The 15,246-nt window shown below is 38.7% G+C and overlaps 1 protein-coding gene across 1 annotated transcript in view; it reads right to left on the bottom strand.

Annotated features, from left to right (window-relative positions):
- LOC149864504 (uncharacterized) overlaps positions 1–15,246 on the bottom strand; it is a 32,221-nt gene that overhangs the window by 9,228 nt on the left and 7,747 nt on the right. The window contains exons 5-6 of the mRNA XM_090049787.1: positions 7,274–7,282; positions 6,813–6,871 (exon numbers count right to left, since the gene is read on the bottom strand). Coding sequence (XP_089905913.1) covers positions 6,813–6,871; positions 7,274–7,282 — 68 coding nt within the window. The remainder of the gene's footprint in view (positions 1–6,812; positions 6,872–7,273; positions 7,283–15,246) is intronic.

Raw genomic sequence — 15,246 nt, 5'->3', positions numbered from 1 at the left:
ATTTAATAATGATGACTAGTACCACAAAAGAGAAAGTTACACGAAAAGACCTTTTTTATCAAATTGCTGACACCAATACATTTGATTCTACTTCCTATTTTTTTACTTTGCTGTTTCACAAATCAAGAACTCTAAAGAAGCCCTGACTCAGCTCTCACTTACTTTGCTGCAAGTCTGGAGCAATTATTTTATAATCAGTGGAGTAAAGCCAGTTTTTTGAAAAAAGGAGTGATTGCTTGAGAATATAATCAGATTAATTTACTACCTATGACCTGAAAAGCAGTGTATGTTTGTTCTATATACCTGTGCATGACCCTGTCCCCACAAAAATATACAGTTATATAGAAATCCTGGCTGCATTGATGACAATGTGAATTCTGCTACTGATCTCAATAGAACCTTAATTTCCCTTTGTTCCAACTATTAAGAGAAAACTAAATCTGTCATGAAATTCAAGCCTGAAATAATAATGATTTCAAATCATTAAAACGTTATCAGTTTGCACTATTAACTTTGTTTTTCATCGGAGGAGCAAATTTCATCACAAAGAGAGCGCTTAGTTTCTCATAAAATAATGCTATATATATGCTGCATTTTTAGCCTTACGTTTGATAACACAATTTTCCTAAGATAACAATAAGCATTTTTATCTTCAGGTGACAATAGTTAACAGGCAACTTACCTGATATAATAAGCCTTGTACCAGAGCCAAATACTTTGATTAAGAAGCCACTATATGAATCACTATGAATGAGCCCTTTACAAATATTTATACAAATTTATTCTATTTAGGTGGATGAATAACAGAGACAGCTTTTTAAAGAAAAACAGGTTTACTATTTACCATTCTTTCCTACCTTCAAATAAATTATCAAATAAGGAACATGCTCATAAGATAAAGAAACTTGTGGGGGGAGATTTTCACTGATACAAATGGTATCTAAGGACTGAACATTCAATCACATTTTAAATGCTGCACTGCCTTTTAAAATCTCCCTCTAAACAACATGAGTTTCATTTTACATATTTGGTCTTGAATATCCATAAAAGAGGAACAAGGTATTTTTCCAATTAGGGCCCACAGGCTATGGTTAACAAATATTTTTTTGTATACTGCCTTAATTCCATCATGAAAAAACACTTGCTAATCAAAGTATACTTTCATATAGATAAGAGTAAAATATAGCCCTTACAGTGAGAATAATCTTAGGAATAATTTGGGGTCATTTCTTCCACTTGATGTAGCCAGATAATTTTTTTTTAAGGAATAGTTGTCCTAACAAGGACAATTTAGCAGTATCCAGATGGTAGTATATGCTTCATTTAAGGCAGAGAAGTCTCATTCAATCCCCTAATATCCAAAACCAGCAAGAATAACAATAAATACTTTGCTGAGTTGAGATGGCTTTTAAACACATGCTTAAAAGCCTTCTTTGATTGGGACATTCATTAGGAAGGAAAAGACAATTTTGTTATGCTTTTATTATTAGAAATATATCCTGTACAGCTAAGCAGCCACAACAGGTTCAGCACCCTCAGTTTTCACTGGGGTTACTAAAAGTACAACCTCACTTCATCCTATGCCTGGGAACTAAATGGATGGTATATAACACTTCATAAATTGAATATTTCATACTTACCAGTAACAACAAGCTTGGTGCCACTTCCAAATATTTTTGTATCGTCCACAGTGTGGTAAGGCTTAACAATATCTCCAGGCACTTGACCTCATTCTTGCTAGTTAGAGGTAACTACTTAATTTTGAATTGGAGACTGCTGCAGGTGAAACCCAAGGTTTAGAGTAATCATTGAGACTTTTTTTATTTACTTCACTGGCATCAGGATTTTGAGATCTAAATACAATTTGATTTTTGCCATAGATGGCAGACATCACTTGTTAAATACATTGTGCTCTGAGAAAAGAAATCCTTTGTAGTGCCAGTTTATATAGATGGTCCAAGGCTTTTAAATAGATTTTCTATTACCAATGTCCAATACTAATATTTCAGATGAGTTATTATTAAAAACACCACTATGCTACTGCTTTACTATTCTTAAAAGGTAATTGAATGCTTATTTCCTTACAAAATCAAATTCAGGGTATGGATTTATATTCTTTACAAAGGGAGCTTTAAGAGTGGCTTTAAAACAGTTTTTTTAATAAATATTTTTTACCTACCAATAATTAGCAGGGCTAAACAGGTTGAGAAATAAAGTAATGGTTGCCAGTACTTGATTCTGACATTTCTGGATTTGTATCAGACAGCAAAAAAACCTTTAAGAAAAAATTGAGAGACTTACTTGAAACCACCAGCTGGGTGCCTGTGCCAAAATGCTTTACTCCTGATGCACATTGCTTTAAACCTCTACAAAAATTAATGATTCTTCAAGGCATGAATTTCAACCAGCTAAGAATCTGAAGTCCACATTTTAAAAAAGGTGCAATCTAAACAAGACATACTAGAAACTACATAGTGCATTGAAGTGAGTTTATGCATTTTTAAAAATGTTTCTGTATTTTTTTTTTCTCTGCCAGTGCTTTCTGCACTTTGACCTCCATGTCTTCATGGCAAAGTGGTTGCCACAGAACGTTCTGCTAGGCTGACCAGAAATTCACCATAAATTCTGTCAACTACAACTCGTGACATCTTGGGAATTCACAGTCTCACTGCTTCATTTGATATTTTAATATGCTTATAATATATTATCTAGGTAATAGTGTGTGTTTCTTAGACAGCACTATATAAACACTATTATATGTACCTAACCTTGAAATCAGATCCTATACAGTACTGCATTTATCATTTATATATTATAAATACTATTACATACACAAGGGGGGAAAGGGCACTAGGGATGTTTCACTTCCTGGCAAACATCCTTCCCAATTTTAAAATGATACAATCCTGTTACAGCCCTGTCCATACAAGCTTTTCAGTTTTGCATCTGCTTTCGCACCTGAAGCTTATTCTCTAAACTTTCAAATGTTTTCCTTCCTTCAATATCATTTCACCAAGAATGAACTGGGGCCAGTATTTTCAATGTCTTCATTACCCATCTCCTCAGTTGAATCAATGTTCCAGAGATATTATTTTGTGCCCATCATGTCCTTTGGATTCATATATTTCCCTCAGTCTATCCCCTGATATCAATGGGAATGGCATACACTGATCATTGATCATATGCATCTGTTCAAATTCATTTTCCTCTATTGATTTATGTACTTTTTTTAGTAATTGCCCTTGCTACCATTTTCCAGAAAAAAACTAATTGGGAATCAGAATACTTACGAGAAATCACCAGTTTAGTTCCTGTGCCAAAGTATTTTATCAGTGTTGCAGCAGCACGGTGTTTTTTCTTTGTACAAGAACTTCCTCTACAGCAGCTGGTCATCCATGGCTTAAAAAACTGAGCTTTCCAACCAATCACTGGAAAAATACTTCAAAAGATATACTCTTGGTTTTTGAGTGTTTAAAAAACTGAATGAATGTCTGGGTTTTGTGCCTTCATTTTAGTGAACCTCTATTCAATGTTATTCTGTTTTTAGATCCTTGCAACTTTTCCATTAAATAACCATCAACGTATTTTCCAAACATGAGAACCAGTTGGAGCTCCTGTTTTATTTTAATGGAGTAAGGAAATTGATTGGTCAGACACTTTCAATTTTTTTCTTTGTGTGATCCACAGATCAAAAGAGAATTTGTTTTATGGACCACAGGCCCTCTCAGTCACAATACCATGGGTACCCTTTCCTATAGTCTTTACTCAGAGAAATTCTCTGAGGCAGCTGTAGCAACTGCTTATATGTAAAATAATGATAAGAGAGTTATTTTTTTAATTACCCAATAGCTGATAGGGAAGCTAACCAGTTTAAACTCTGGTACCTTTGAAAAGAAGGTAACTAAGATGTTGCCTTGTGAATAATGCTTAGGCTTTAGACCCTCACTTGCCTTGAGTGGATGAAACCTACTCTGGATGTGGTTATATTTAGTTTGTTCCTGGAGAAAATTACTCCTACATAGCAGAGGAAACATTAGAACATAGCCTGTAGCTGTCCCTCAATATGTAAGACCTTTAAAACTAGTCATATACTAGTGGCAATGTTTGTTTCTTTGTTTCAGTTTACCTGCACAGCAAGAAATGCTTTTAATAAACTGGTTTTGTAACCTAATTAGCAGGAAAATATATCCTGTGGGTAATGTGCAAAATAACACAACCTTGATAGCTTTTACAGCTTTTTGATGTCTTGAAGACACTACAAAGATGTGGATCTTGTCCCGTTAGCTTATCAGGGTATGGAAATACATACCACAGGGTATGGAAATACTAAGAGCTCGGTCTCTCAGACTAAGAAATATAATTGCCAATTGTATGCTTGTGTCTAGTATGCTGCTAATATTCAATAGAATTTTTGTATAAGTTACTGCAAGTGCTTTGGACTTAGCTCACTTGTACTTGTGCACAAGTTGCCCCACACTGGAGCTGGATTTGTTTTTTCCAACAGATCAGTATTCACCAGAAAATCAGAACTATTAGTCACAAGAATGACTTGCAGAGCTTAGAGATGGAAAAGAGTCTAAGGTCTAATGTCAGCAAATTCTACTGCTTTGAGGAATAGGTGGCATTGATTTAAGAGAGAAATTCACCGTTTGGAACCTTTTAGACATATACTGAAAGTATTTAGTCACAAACAGGTAGGGCTGTATTTTCATGAATAAAAATGTGCATGTTAGATGGTTAGCCACATTAGCCTGAAACCAGGCAAAAGGTATGGCAAGGTGTTACTTTATTAACTAACTGGTTCAGAGAGGCATGTGTTTTTGTAGGCAACAGCCTACTTTGTCAAATGCTATGAAGGGACTGGCATAAAGCTAGGGTTTTAAATAGTAAGGAAAGGGATGGGGCAGGGGGTGGAAGGGAGGAGGAGGGGAAGAAGAATAAAGCTTGAAATTATTTCTTTTAAGAGCTTTGTCTCTAAAATTCTCTAGTATAGTTTGGGGCAAATTTACCTCCTGATCAATTGCAATTGTATATACTCTTTATTGGTGAGCACCAAACTGGTTAGCACCTTTAAGAAGAGAGTTAGAAAAGTAATCTTTAAGGCTAGGAACAGACATTACACACAAAGTGGTTGAAGTGATCAGAAACTGGTTTAAACCTGTAACAGAACATAAATTCAGTGCACATAAACTAATTTCAAAATGGCTGAAACTGGTTTGAGATGAACCTGTTTGAATCTAATATCAGACTTACCTGATTTGCGTCAAACTGGTTTATGCAATATCTGTCCCAGACCCCTGTCTCATCCATATGAAGTTATAATGGGATACATATTGCTCCCAGTCTACTCTTGACTTATAAAATGAATTATCAAGCTTCATATAATAGATTTTGCCCCTACGAAAATGCTGAAATAATTGTTCTAAAAACTTACCAGATATAACAAGTTTTGTGCCTGTACCGAAGACTTTTCCAGTGTCCACAGTGTTGCATATTACTATAAAAACCACACCAGATATTTCTACTAAAAAGGCTTGGATCTTAACCCACCTAGTATGAACAGACACAAGGGAGACCTAGTACACCCAACCAAATGCATGAAGAAAATCCCAATTTATTTTTCAACCTTTGTTATCATGAATATATGCAACACCAGTAATCTATTTCTTCTCAAAACAGTCCATGCTAATCAATTGAATAAGGCCAATTTTAAACAAGGATTTCTCAACTGAGAATAAAAGCAGGTACATTAACTACATTTGACCTCAAAAGCAGTTTTTGCTTGTTCTGCACACGTGTGGATAACATTATTCTAACTGAAATATAAAGTTATACAACATAGGTGCAGTCCTGGCCCCCTTGATCTCAATGGGAGTTCTACATTGACCTCAACAGAGCCTAGATTTCATTTCATGCACACTGAAAAGATGAAAGCTCCTATATAAGATCCATAAGATCTGCAGTCAAATTCAGACCAGACATAATTCCTAATGAATTCATGTTATGTTCACTTGCACTGTTCTCTCTGTTTTTTTCTGGGGGAGCAATTTTAGCCTGTATTTGATATTTATCTTAATTGTTTTATTGTATCCTATACTTTCAATATACAAGGAAATCTTATAAACAGTGTCGTGTTGACTGACAATGTGGGTCCAATTCTGTGTTCTTTACTCAGTCAAAGTTCTTGAAAAATTAACAAGAGTTTTTCTACAAAATAAGAAAAAGACTTATGAAAAATTTTTTTTGTAAATTACATAGATTAGCAGTACAGTATATAAACTTTATATATATACTTTATCTCAGAGATTAGTGACTTAAAGCAACATGATGATCTGATATATTGAGAATTAATTATATTGATATTTTGTTTTTAACAGGCAGCATTACAAAATGTTACCTTGTCTTGAAATCAGTAATGAACTAAGATATCTTGCCTATGAAATGAATACATTTTAGAGTACTTGACTGTGACATTTCTAGTCTTTTTTATTTTATAAATGTGCCTAGAGTGATTTTTAAAGAGGAACAACCTGATGTGACCTGTATTTGTGCACTCTTTTACACCAGCATGTGGTGGGGTGAAAGCATTTTCCTTCAACTTTGTATTAGTATAAATGGCCACATCTGGTTTCAGATTCAAAATTGTACAGCTAGCCCTCAGTGCCCATTGAAGTCAACAAGAAATGATTTTGCCCAGCCCCACAGAAAAGATTGTGATTTAAATTTTTAAAAATACTGTGGATCAAAACATTATTCTATGATCACAAAAATCTTTTTTATCTGTGGAAGACAGTAATTAGCAGGCAACTTACCTGATACAACAAGTCTTGTACCGGAGCCAAATACTTTGAAAGAATAGCCATCCCTAGATCTGTCACAGTGGGTAAATCCTTTACAAATATCTATACAGCCTAATCTTTTTTATGGTGATAACTAGTAGGGATCACTTTTAAAAGAAAAAAAATTACTATTTACATTTCTTTCCCACCTTCAAAAATATTAAGTAAAGAGAATACTTGTAAGGTGAAAAACCAGTGGGGGGAGATTTTCAAGAATATAAATGATACCTAATAATTGAATTTCAATCATAGTTTAAATGTCACAATGCCTTGTTAAATCTCTCCCTAATCTGGACCCAGCACGATTAATATTATAAATATTTAATTTTAAATATTCATAGAAAGGAATACGTTTCTTTTTAAATTGGGGTCCCAAGGCTGTGGTTAAAAAATTAGTCTGTTCTGCTTTAATTCCATAATGAATAACCACTCACCTAAAGAATCTAAAGAAGATTGTTATAAAGATTAAGAGTAAAATATAGCTGCTACAATGGGATTGATTTTGGAAATAATTTTAGGTTATTTCTTCCATTTATATAAACAGATAAGTTCCAGGTAGAAAATATGTTTTCCTTACAAATATCTTCAGGAATTAGTTACCCTAACAGGAATAAGTTATCAGCTAAGTAACCATCTTATTTTCCCCTGTTGCTGTATGGAATCTGTAAGATCTTACTCAGTTTAGTTCTGATCTGACCTTACATTTAAGCACATGCTTAAGTATTTTGCTTAATATAAGTAGCTTTTAAACACATACTTAAAGGCCTTCCTGAACCAAGGTTTTTATTAGTATAGTATCCCACTATAAGTGTAATCCTAGAGTTTTAACAGAATCACTGGGAGTTTTGTCACTGACATCACAATTTTGCTGTGGATAATTTATACGGATGGTTAACTACAGTGAGTTTGAGAAAAAAAAAGACTGTGTTATATTTGTTTTATAAACATGGTCTAAAGCTTTTAGCCTTTGGAATTTTTTAACTAATTTCCAGTATTATTGGTTCAGAATAGATTTGTTTACTAACACTGCCTCTACCTTTCTTAAAAGGTAAAATGAATGAGCAACTCATTACAGAATCTCAACCTAATATTTAGAAATAGATCTTTAAAGGTACCTTAAAATTTTTTGAATACTTCTCACAGGGCTAAACTGGCTTGTGAATAAAATAAGGGCCCACAGTGCTTGAATCTGACATTTTTATCAGACAGCAAGAGCAGGCTTTAAGGAGAAACATCTTTTGAGACTTACTTGAAACCATCAATTTGGTGCCTTTGCCAAAGTGCTTTACTTCTGATGCACATTATTGTAATGTCTACAAAAACTAATGAATCTTCAAGGTATGAATTTCAACTAACCAACATCTGAGATCAATATTTTAAAAAAACACAATCTAGACAAGAGTCACTAGAAACGCCATTGCATATTCAACTGAATTCAAGCACTTTTTACATTTTAATGTAGTTCTTTCTGCTAAAATGCTTTCAACTCCTTGACTTACATGACTTCACGGCAATACAAGTGTGTAGAATGTTTCAAAAGAATGACCAGCAATTCACCCAAAGTTCAATCAAGTCCTTTCATTAACTTCAACTTGTGACAACGTAAAAATTCACAGTGTCACTTTATTTTATTTGCTTATGAGATATTATTTTGATAGTAGTGCATATTTTCTAAAGAATATAATATGAACATCATTATATGTAATCAACCTTGAAATTACAGCCTATATTATTGTTTCTAACATTTTTATATACTGTAAACATACTTATATACGCAAGAGGGAAATGGTCCTTTCAGTATAACACGAACTATGGGACATTTCACTTCCTAGCTAATTTCAATCCCAGTCATTATGGGATGCAGACCTGCTACCACCTTGCCTATAATAAACTTTTCTGTTTTCCATCTGCTTTTTCACTTGTAACTTATTCTGTAAATATTCAGGTGTTTTTATCTTATCAACATCATTGCACCAGGGATGAATTGGGACCACTATTTTCAATGTCTTCATTGCCCACATCCTCAGTCCTTATTAAGTTTTCAATAAACATCCCAGAAATTATATTATTAAGATTAAGGTAATATATTTCCCTATAATGCTCATTAGGATAATGTATTTCCTTAAGTTCATCCTCTAATGGCAATGGGAACTCCATGCACTAATCATTGATAATATTGGGTTTATCTTGCAAATTCATTTTCTTCAGTTGATTTATGTCTATCTTTCTAATAATTGCCCTTGCTACAGTTTACCCCAAAACCCTCAACTAAACAAAACAAGAATCAAAATACTTACCAGAAACCACGAGTTTGGTTCCCGTGCCAAAGTATTTGATCCACGTTGTAGTATCACAGTGGTTTTTCTTTGTACAAGAAGTTACCATACTTTATTGAAGCTGGTGGTTCATGCTTGAAAAAACTGAGCCCTCCAGCCAATCACTGGGAGAATACTTCACAAGAAATAATGTTGGTTCCTTGGGGTTTTAAAAATTAACTTCTGATTTTTCATGCCTTCATTCAGATCTATTTTGAGATCTTTGTGACTTTTCCATTAAATAACCCATCAACCTATTTTCCTCAAATGGGAACCAGGTGGGGACTGCTGTTTTGAATTTTTATGAGACTGGTAGGTCAGATGGATTTAATGTGTTTTCAACATGTGATCACCTATTAAAAGAGAATTTGACTTGGATCACAAGCCTTTTCAGGCACAATAGCATGGCCACCTTTCCTGCAGTTGGCAATCAGATAAATTCTCTGTTGCAGCTGTAGCAACTGTTTACATGGGAAAATAATTGTAAAAGAATGATTTGTTTTTAGTTGTCTTACTACAGTTAAGCAGAAGGAAATGAAGCAGCATTCTGGAAAAAAGCCAGTTCTGTACAGACCACTACAAAGAGTCCTATAGGCAGCATATTTTGGCTGTCTCTTAGGATAATGAAATCAGAGAATATTATTAGCGTTCATAGATTGTAAGGCTGGAAGAGACCTCAGAAGATCATTAAGTCCAGCCCGCTGCACCTAGATAACTGGGGGTCAGGTGACCCCAGCAAAGTGACTGTCTAGTCTCCTCTTGAAGATATCCAGGTTGAAAGTGACCTCAAGAGATCATCTAGTCCAACCTCCTGGTCAAAGCAGGACGATCCCCAACTAAATCATCCCAGCCAAGGCTTTGTCTAGCTGGGTCTTAAAAACTTCCAAGGATGGAGATTTCACAAACTCTCTAGCTAACCTGTTCCAGTGTTTTACTATCCCCCTAATGAGAACGTTTGTCCTAATATCTAAACCTAAACTTCCCTTGGTGCAACTTCAGACCACTGTTCCTTGTTCTGTCTTCTGCCACTATTGAGAACAGTTTAGCTCCATCCTCTTCAGAACCACCCTTCATGTAGTTGAAAGCTGCTATTAAATCCTCCCTCAGTCTTCTCTTCTCTAAACTGAATAAGCCCAGTTCCCTCAGCCTCTCCTCACAAGTCATGTGCCCCAGTTCCTGAACCATTTTTATTGTCTTCCGCTGGTCTCTCTTCAATTTGTCTACATCCTTTCTGTAGTGGGGAGCCCAAAACTGGATACAGTACTCCAGATGTGGCCTCACAAGGGCTGAATAGAAGGCAATAATCACTTCCCTTGATCTGCTGCCAACACTCCTACTAATGCAGCCCAGGATGCTGTTAGCCTTCAGCAACAAGGGCACAGTGTTGGGTCATATTAACCTTATTGTCCACTGTAAGCCCCAGATTCTTTTCTGCAGAGCTGCTACTTAGCAAATAACATTTTTTTTCTCTTCTTAAATAATATTTTGCTAAGTAGCTGTCTTGGGATTTTTCCAAGTTAAGTAATACTAATTTACTGGCATCGTTTCATTTGGTAGCTGGGAAAGAAACAAAATTGTTTCCTTTGCATGCTGTCCTGTAATAAGCAGCAAGCACACTGTATATATTCACCACTACACACATGTGTATATATATACCTTATAAATTCACTATAATACTACTATTATAGTAATCATCAGTGTATAACAGTCTCATCCAGAAACTTAGTGTTCTTTTATGCATTAGGCCTCCTCACTTATGTGAAGATCTTTTACAGAAGTTGTTGAATGAAATGATTAAATGAAGTGAAAAAGCCATATGATAATAATTTACCCAATTTATCTAGATAGACTATAAATCATAAGAACAAGAGGTGCTACCTGGGTCAGATCACAGGTTCATCTGGCCTGTATTCTGTATCTTACAGTGTCACAAAGTGAATGCTCAGGAGAAAATATTTAGATAGGGCTTATCTAAACTGATCTGTCCTCTGCTCCTTTTTCCTTACAGCTTTCGGCATTTAGAGACCCAGGAAGTCCTAATTTGGAACTTGCATGTATTACTATAATGTTTAATCCTCACTGAAGGACCTATCCTGCATGAATTTATCTAATCCTCTTTTGAACCCAGTTATACTGTCAGCCTCCACAATGTCTTACGGAAAGTAGTCCCACAGGTTTTTTACAGGCTGTCTGGGAGGAAAAAAAACAACTCCCTCCCTCCCCCCACAAAAAAACCCTTCCTTTTAGTTTGAAACCCACTTCTTAATAATTTCCTCATGTGTTCTAGATCTGGTATTGTGAGAGAAAGTAAATAGTAAATCCCTGCAGACATGAGACAAAGAAAGGGCAGTTGCAGGGCAGTAGGTGATGGATGCGCGAGAGAAGGCAGAACTCTTCAACAAGTTCTTGCTTCCGTGTTCCTGTCTGCTGACAATGGGGTGCTCTTGGGTGATAGTGTAGAGAGGCCCAGGAAGGATGCGAGTCCCCCGACTGTTAGTTCAGACCTAGTTAAGGATTACCTGGAGGGCTTAGATGTGTCCAAGTCAGTGGGCCAGGATGACCTTCATCCACGGGTGCTGAGGGAATTGGCTGGTGTCATTGTGGAGCCATTGGCACGGCTGTTCGAGGACTCCTGGTGCTCGGGCCAAGTCCCCGAGGACTGCAAAAGGGCCAATGTGGTCCCTATTTTCAAGAAGGGGAGGAAGGAAAAGCCTGGCAACTACAGGCCAGTCAGCCTCACTTCTATCCTGGGGAAGGTCTTTGAAAAAATTATCAAGGGCCACATTTGTGAGAGCCCTTTAGGGGAAGTGATGTTGAGGGGTAACCAACATGGGTTTGTGTCAGGCCGATCCTGCCTGACTAACCTGGCCTAGAAACCTGGTCTCTTTCTATGACCAGGTAACAAAGAGCTTAGATGTGAAGGAGGAAGTCGATGTCATCTTCTTGGACTTCCAGAAGGCCTTCGATACAGTGTCCCGCCCAATTCTGGTGGGCAAGCTGAGGGACTGCGGCATTGCCAAATGCACGGTCACATGGGTGGCAAACTGGCTCCAGGGGTGAACCCAGAGGCTGGTGATGGATGGGTCGATGTCGACCTGGGAGGGTGTGGGCAGCGGAGTCCCCCAGGGCTCGGTCCTTGGGCCGGTGCTGTTCAACATCTTCATTAGCGACCTGGACGAGGGTGTAGAGAGCACCCTGTTCAAGTTTGCTGATGACACCAAGCTGTGGGGTAAAGTGAATACACCAGCAGTCAGGGACCGCATCCAGGCAGACCTGGATAGGTTAGAGAAGTGGGTGGATCTGAACAGGATGCGGTTCAACAGGGACAAGTGTAGAGTGCTGCACCCGAGGAGAGGGAACCAGCATTATGGTTATAGGTTAGGGGCTGACCCTCTCGGCAGCACAGAGGCAGAGAGGGATCTTGGAGTCAGGAGTGACTCCAGGATCAATATGAGTCGCCAATGTGACAAAGCAATAGGTAGTGCCAACCACACCCTGTCATGCATCAACAGGGGCATCACTAACAGGTCCAGAGAGGTCTTGCTCCCCCTCTATGTGGTGCTGGAGTACTTTGTCCAGTTCTGGGCGCTGCACTTCAAGAAGGACGTGGAGAACCTGGAGAGGGTCCAGAGGAGGGCCACTCGTATGGTTGAGGGCCTCTGTGGCCAGCCCTATGAAGAGAGGCTGAGGGACCTGAATCTCTTCAGTCTCCACAAGAGGAGACTAGGGGGATCTTGTCACTGCCTACAACTTTATCAGGGGCCACCAGCAGGGACTCAGGGAAAGTCTGTTCACCAGGGCCCCCCTTGGATTCACCAGGAACAATGGCCACAAGCTGAGGGAGGATAGGTTTAGGTTGGATATTAGGAAGAACTACTTCACTGTAAGGGTGGCCAGAGCCTAGAATAGGCTTCCCATAGAGGTGGTGCTCTCACCTTCCCTGGAAATCTTCAAGAGGAGACTGGATAGGCACCTGGTTGGGGTCTTATGACCTCTGCCACCCCCAGTGTTCCTTCCTGTCCATGACAGGGGGTCAGACTAGATGATCTGTCTAGGTTCCTTCTGACTCATATGATTCTATGAAAGCCAAGGCATGCATGGAAGTCAAGCTGGCAACTGAAATTAAAGACAAGAAATCCTTCTATAGGTACATAGGGAGCAAGAAAAAAATCAAGCTCTACTGTGGTCCCCCTACTGAATATGGAGGAGAAGCCCACAGTTGCCCCATGTGAAAAGGCAGAGCCCTTTAATTCTTACTTTGCATCAGTATTCCTGAAACCAAGCAAGAACTTGTCACCTATCCAGAGGTGCAGAGAATATGGTGATTCTACAGCATTCTACAGAAAATCAGGCCCAAACAGGTGAAGATACTCTTAGATCATTTGGGTGTTTTCAAGTTGGCTGGGCCAGAAAACCTGCATCCAAGAGTGCTGAAAGAACTGGCCAAGCTCATAGCAGTGCCTCTGGAGAGGCTGGTCGAAGAGTCATGGAATTCAGGAGTAGTCTCGAATGACTGGAAGAAGGTTAACAGAGTGCCCATCTTTAAGAAAGGAAAGAGGGATGAGCCTGCTAACTATAGACCAGTAGTCTGATTTTGGTCTTAGGAAAAATATTTGAAAAAATTGTTAAGGAGGGCATCAACCACAAGCTCACAACTGGTGGAGTACTGAGAAACAACCAGCATGACTTTGTCAAGGGGAGGTCATGCCTAACAAACCTGATGTCCTTTTATGACCAAGTAACTAACCAGCTAGCCATGAGACAGGAGGTGGATGTCTTCTACCTAGATTTCAGCAAGGCCTTTGATACTGTTTCCCATGAAATCCTCTCAGTTAAGTTGGAGAGTACAGGCCTAGATCAGGCTACAGTGAGGTAGGTTGGCAACTGGCTCAGCAGCCGATCCCAGTGAGTGGTAATTGATGGGGTGGCCTCATTCTGGAGGGCCATCTCCAGGGCGTCTCCCAGGGATCAGTGCTTGGGCCCGTGCTCTTTAACATCTTTATCAGTGACCTGGATGAGGGAGTGAAAAGTGCAGTGATTAAGTTTGCGGTTGACCCCAAGCTGTGGGGACAAGCAGGCACATCTGAAGACAGAACAAGGATCCAGGACAACCTTGACAGACTGGTCCTCTGCACTGAACACAATCAGATGAGGATCAACAGGAACAAGTGCCAGGTCCTTCATCTGGGTAGGAAGAACTCTCATTATGTCTATATAATGATGATGGTGCATTGGCTGGCACTGCATCTGAATGGGACCTGGGGGTGACAATTGACCACAAGATGAACACGAGCCAACAGTGCAATTAAGCTTCCAGCAGGACAAACAGAACTCTGGTGTGCATCAGCCGATGTGTTGCTAACAGATCCAGAGAGGTGCTCCTTCCCCTCTATTCAGCATTGGTGAGGGCACAGCTGGAGTACTGTGTCCAGTTCTGGGCACTGCACTTCAAAAAGGATGTAGACAAGCTTGAAAGGGTGCAAAGAAGGGGCACCCACATAATCAAAGGCCTGAGGGATAGGCCCAATGAGGAGAGACTTCAGGACCTGGGTTTGTTCAGTCTGAGTAAAAGAAGGCTGAGGGGTGACTTGATAGCCACCTACAAATATGTCAGGGGAGAACACCAGGATCTAGGAGAGCAACTTTTCAGAAAAGCACCCCTGGGGAGGATGAGGTCCAATAGGCACAAGCTAGTCAAGGAAAAATTTAGGCTGAACATAAGAAAAACTTCTTTTCTGTAAAGGTAACTTGAAACTTGAACACACTTCCAACAGAGGTGGTGCAGTCGCCATCCCAGGCGGTGTTCAAGAGGAGGCTGGACAACCACTTCATTGAGCTCATTTGAGCCCAATTACCTCCTGCCCATGGCAGGGGACAGGGCTTGATGATCTTACAGGTCCCTTCCAGTCCTTCAATTCTGTGATTCTTCTCACCATTCATTAGTTTGTAAACTTCTGTTATATCTACTTCCCTCTCAGTTGTATTTTCTCTAAAAAATGTCTCTCGCCTATTTAATCTCTCCTTGTATGGAAGCCTTTCTATTCCCTTGGTCACCCTGGTTGCCATGGGTGACTGGTGCCTCCCAAGTCTGG

This window comes from Crocodylus siamensis, chromosome 5, assembly GCF_052110815.1.
Source record: "Crocodylus siamensis isolate JL-2025a chromosome 5, ASM5211081v1, whole genome shotgun sequence".
Classification (NCBI taxonomy): domain Eukaryota; kingdom Metazoa; phylum Chordata; order Crocodylia; family Crocodylidae; genus Crocodylus; species Crocodylus siamensis.
Note: the sequence above shows the minus strand (reverse complement) of the source record. Positions and strands in the feature narration are given on the sequence as shown.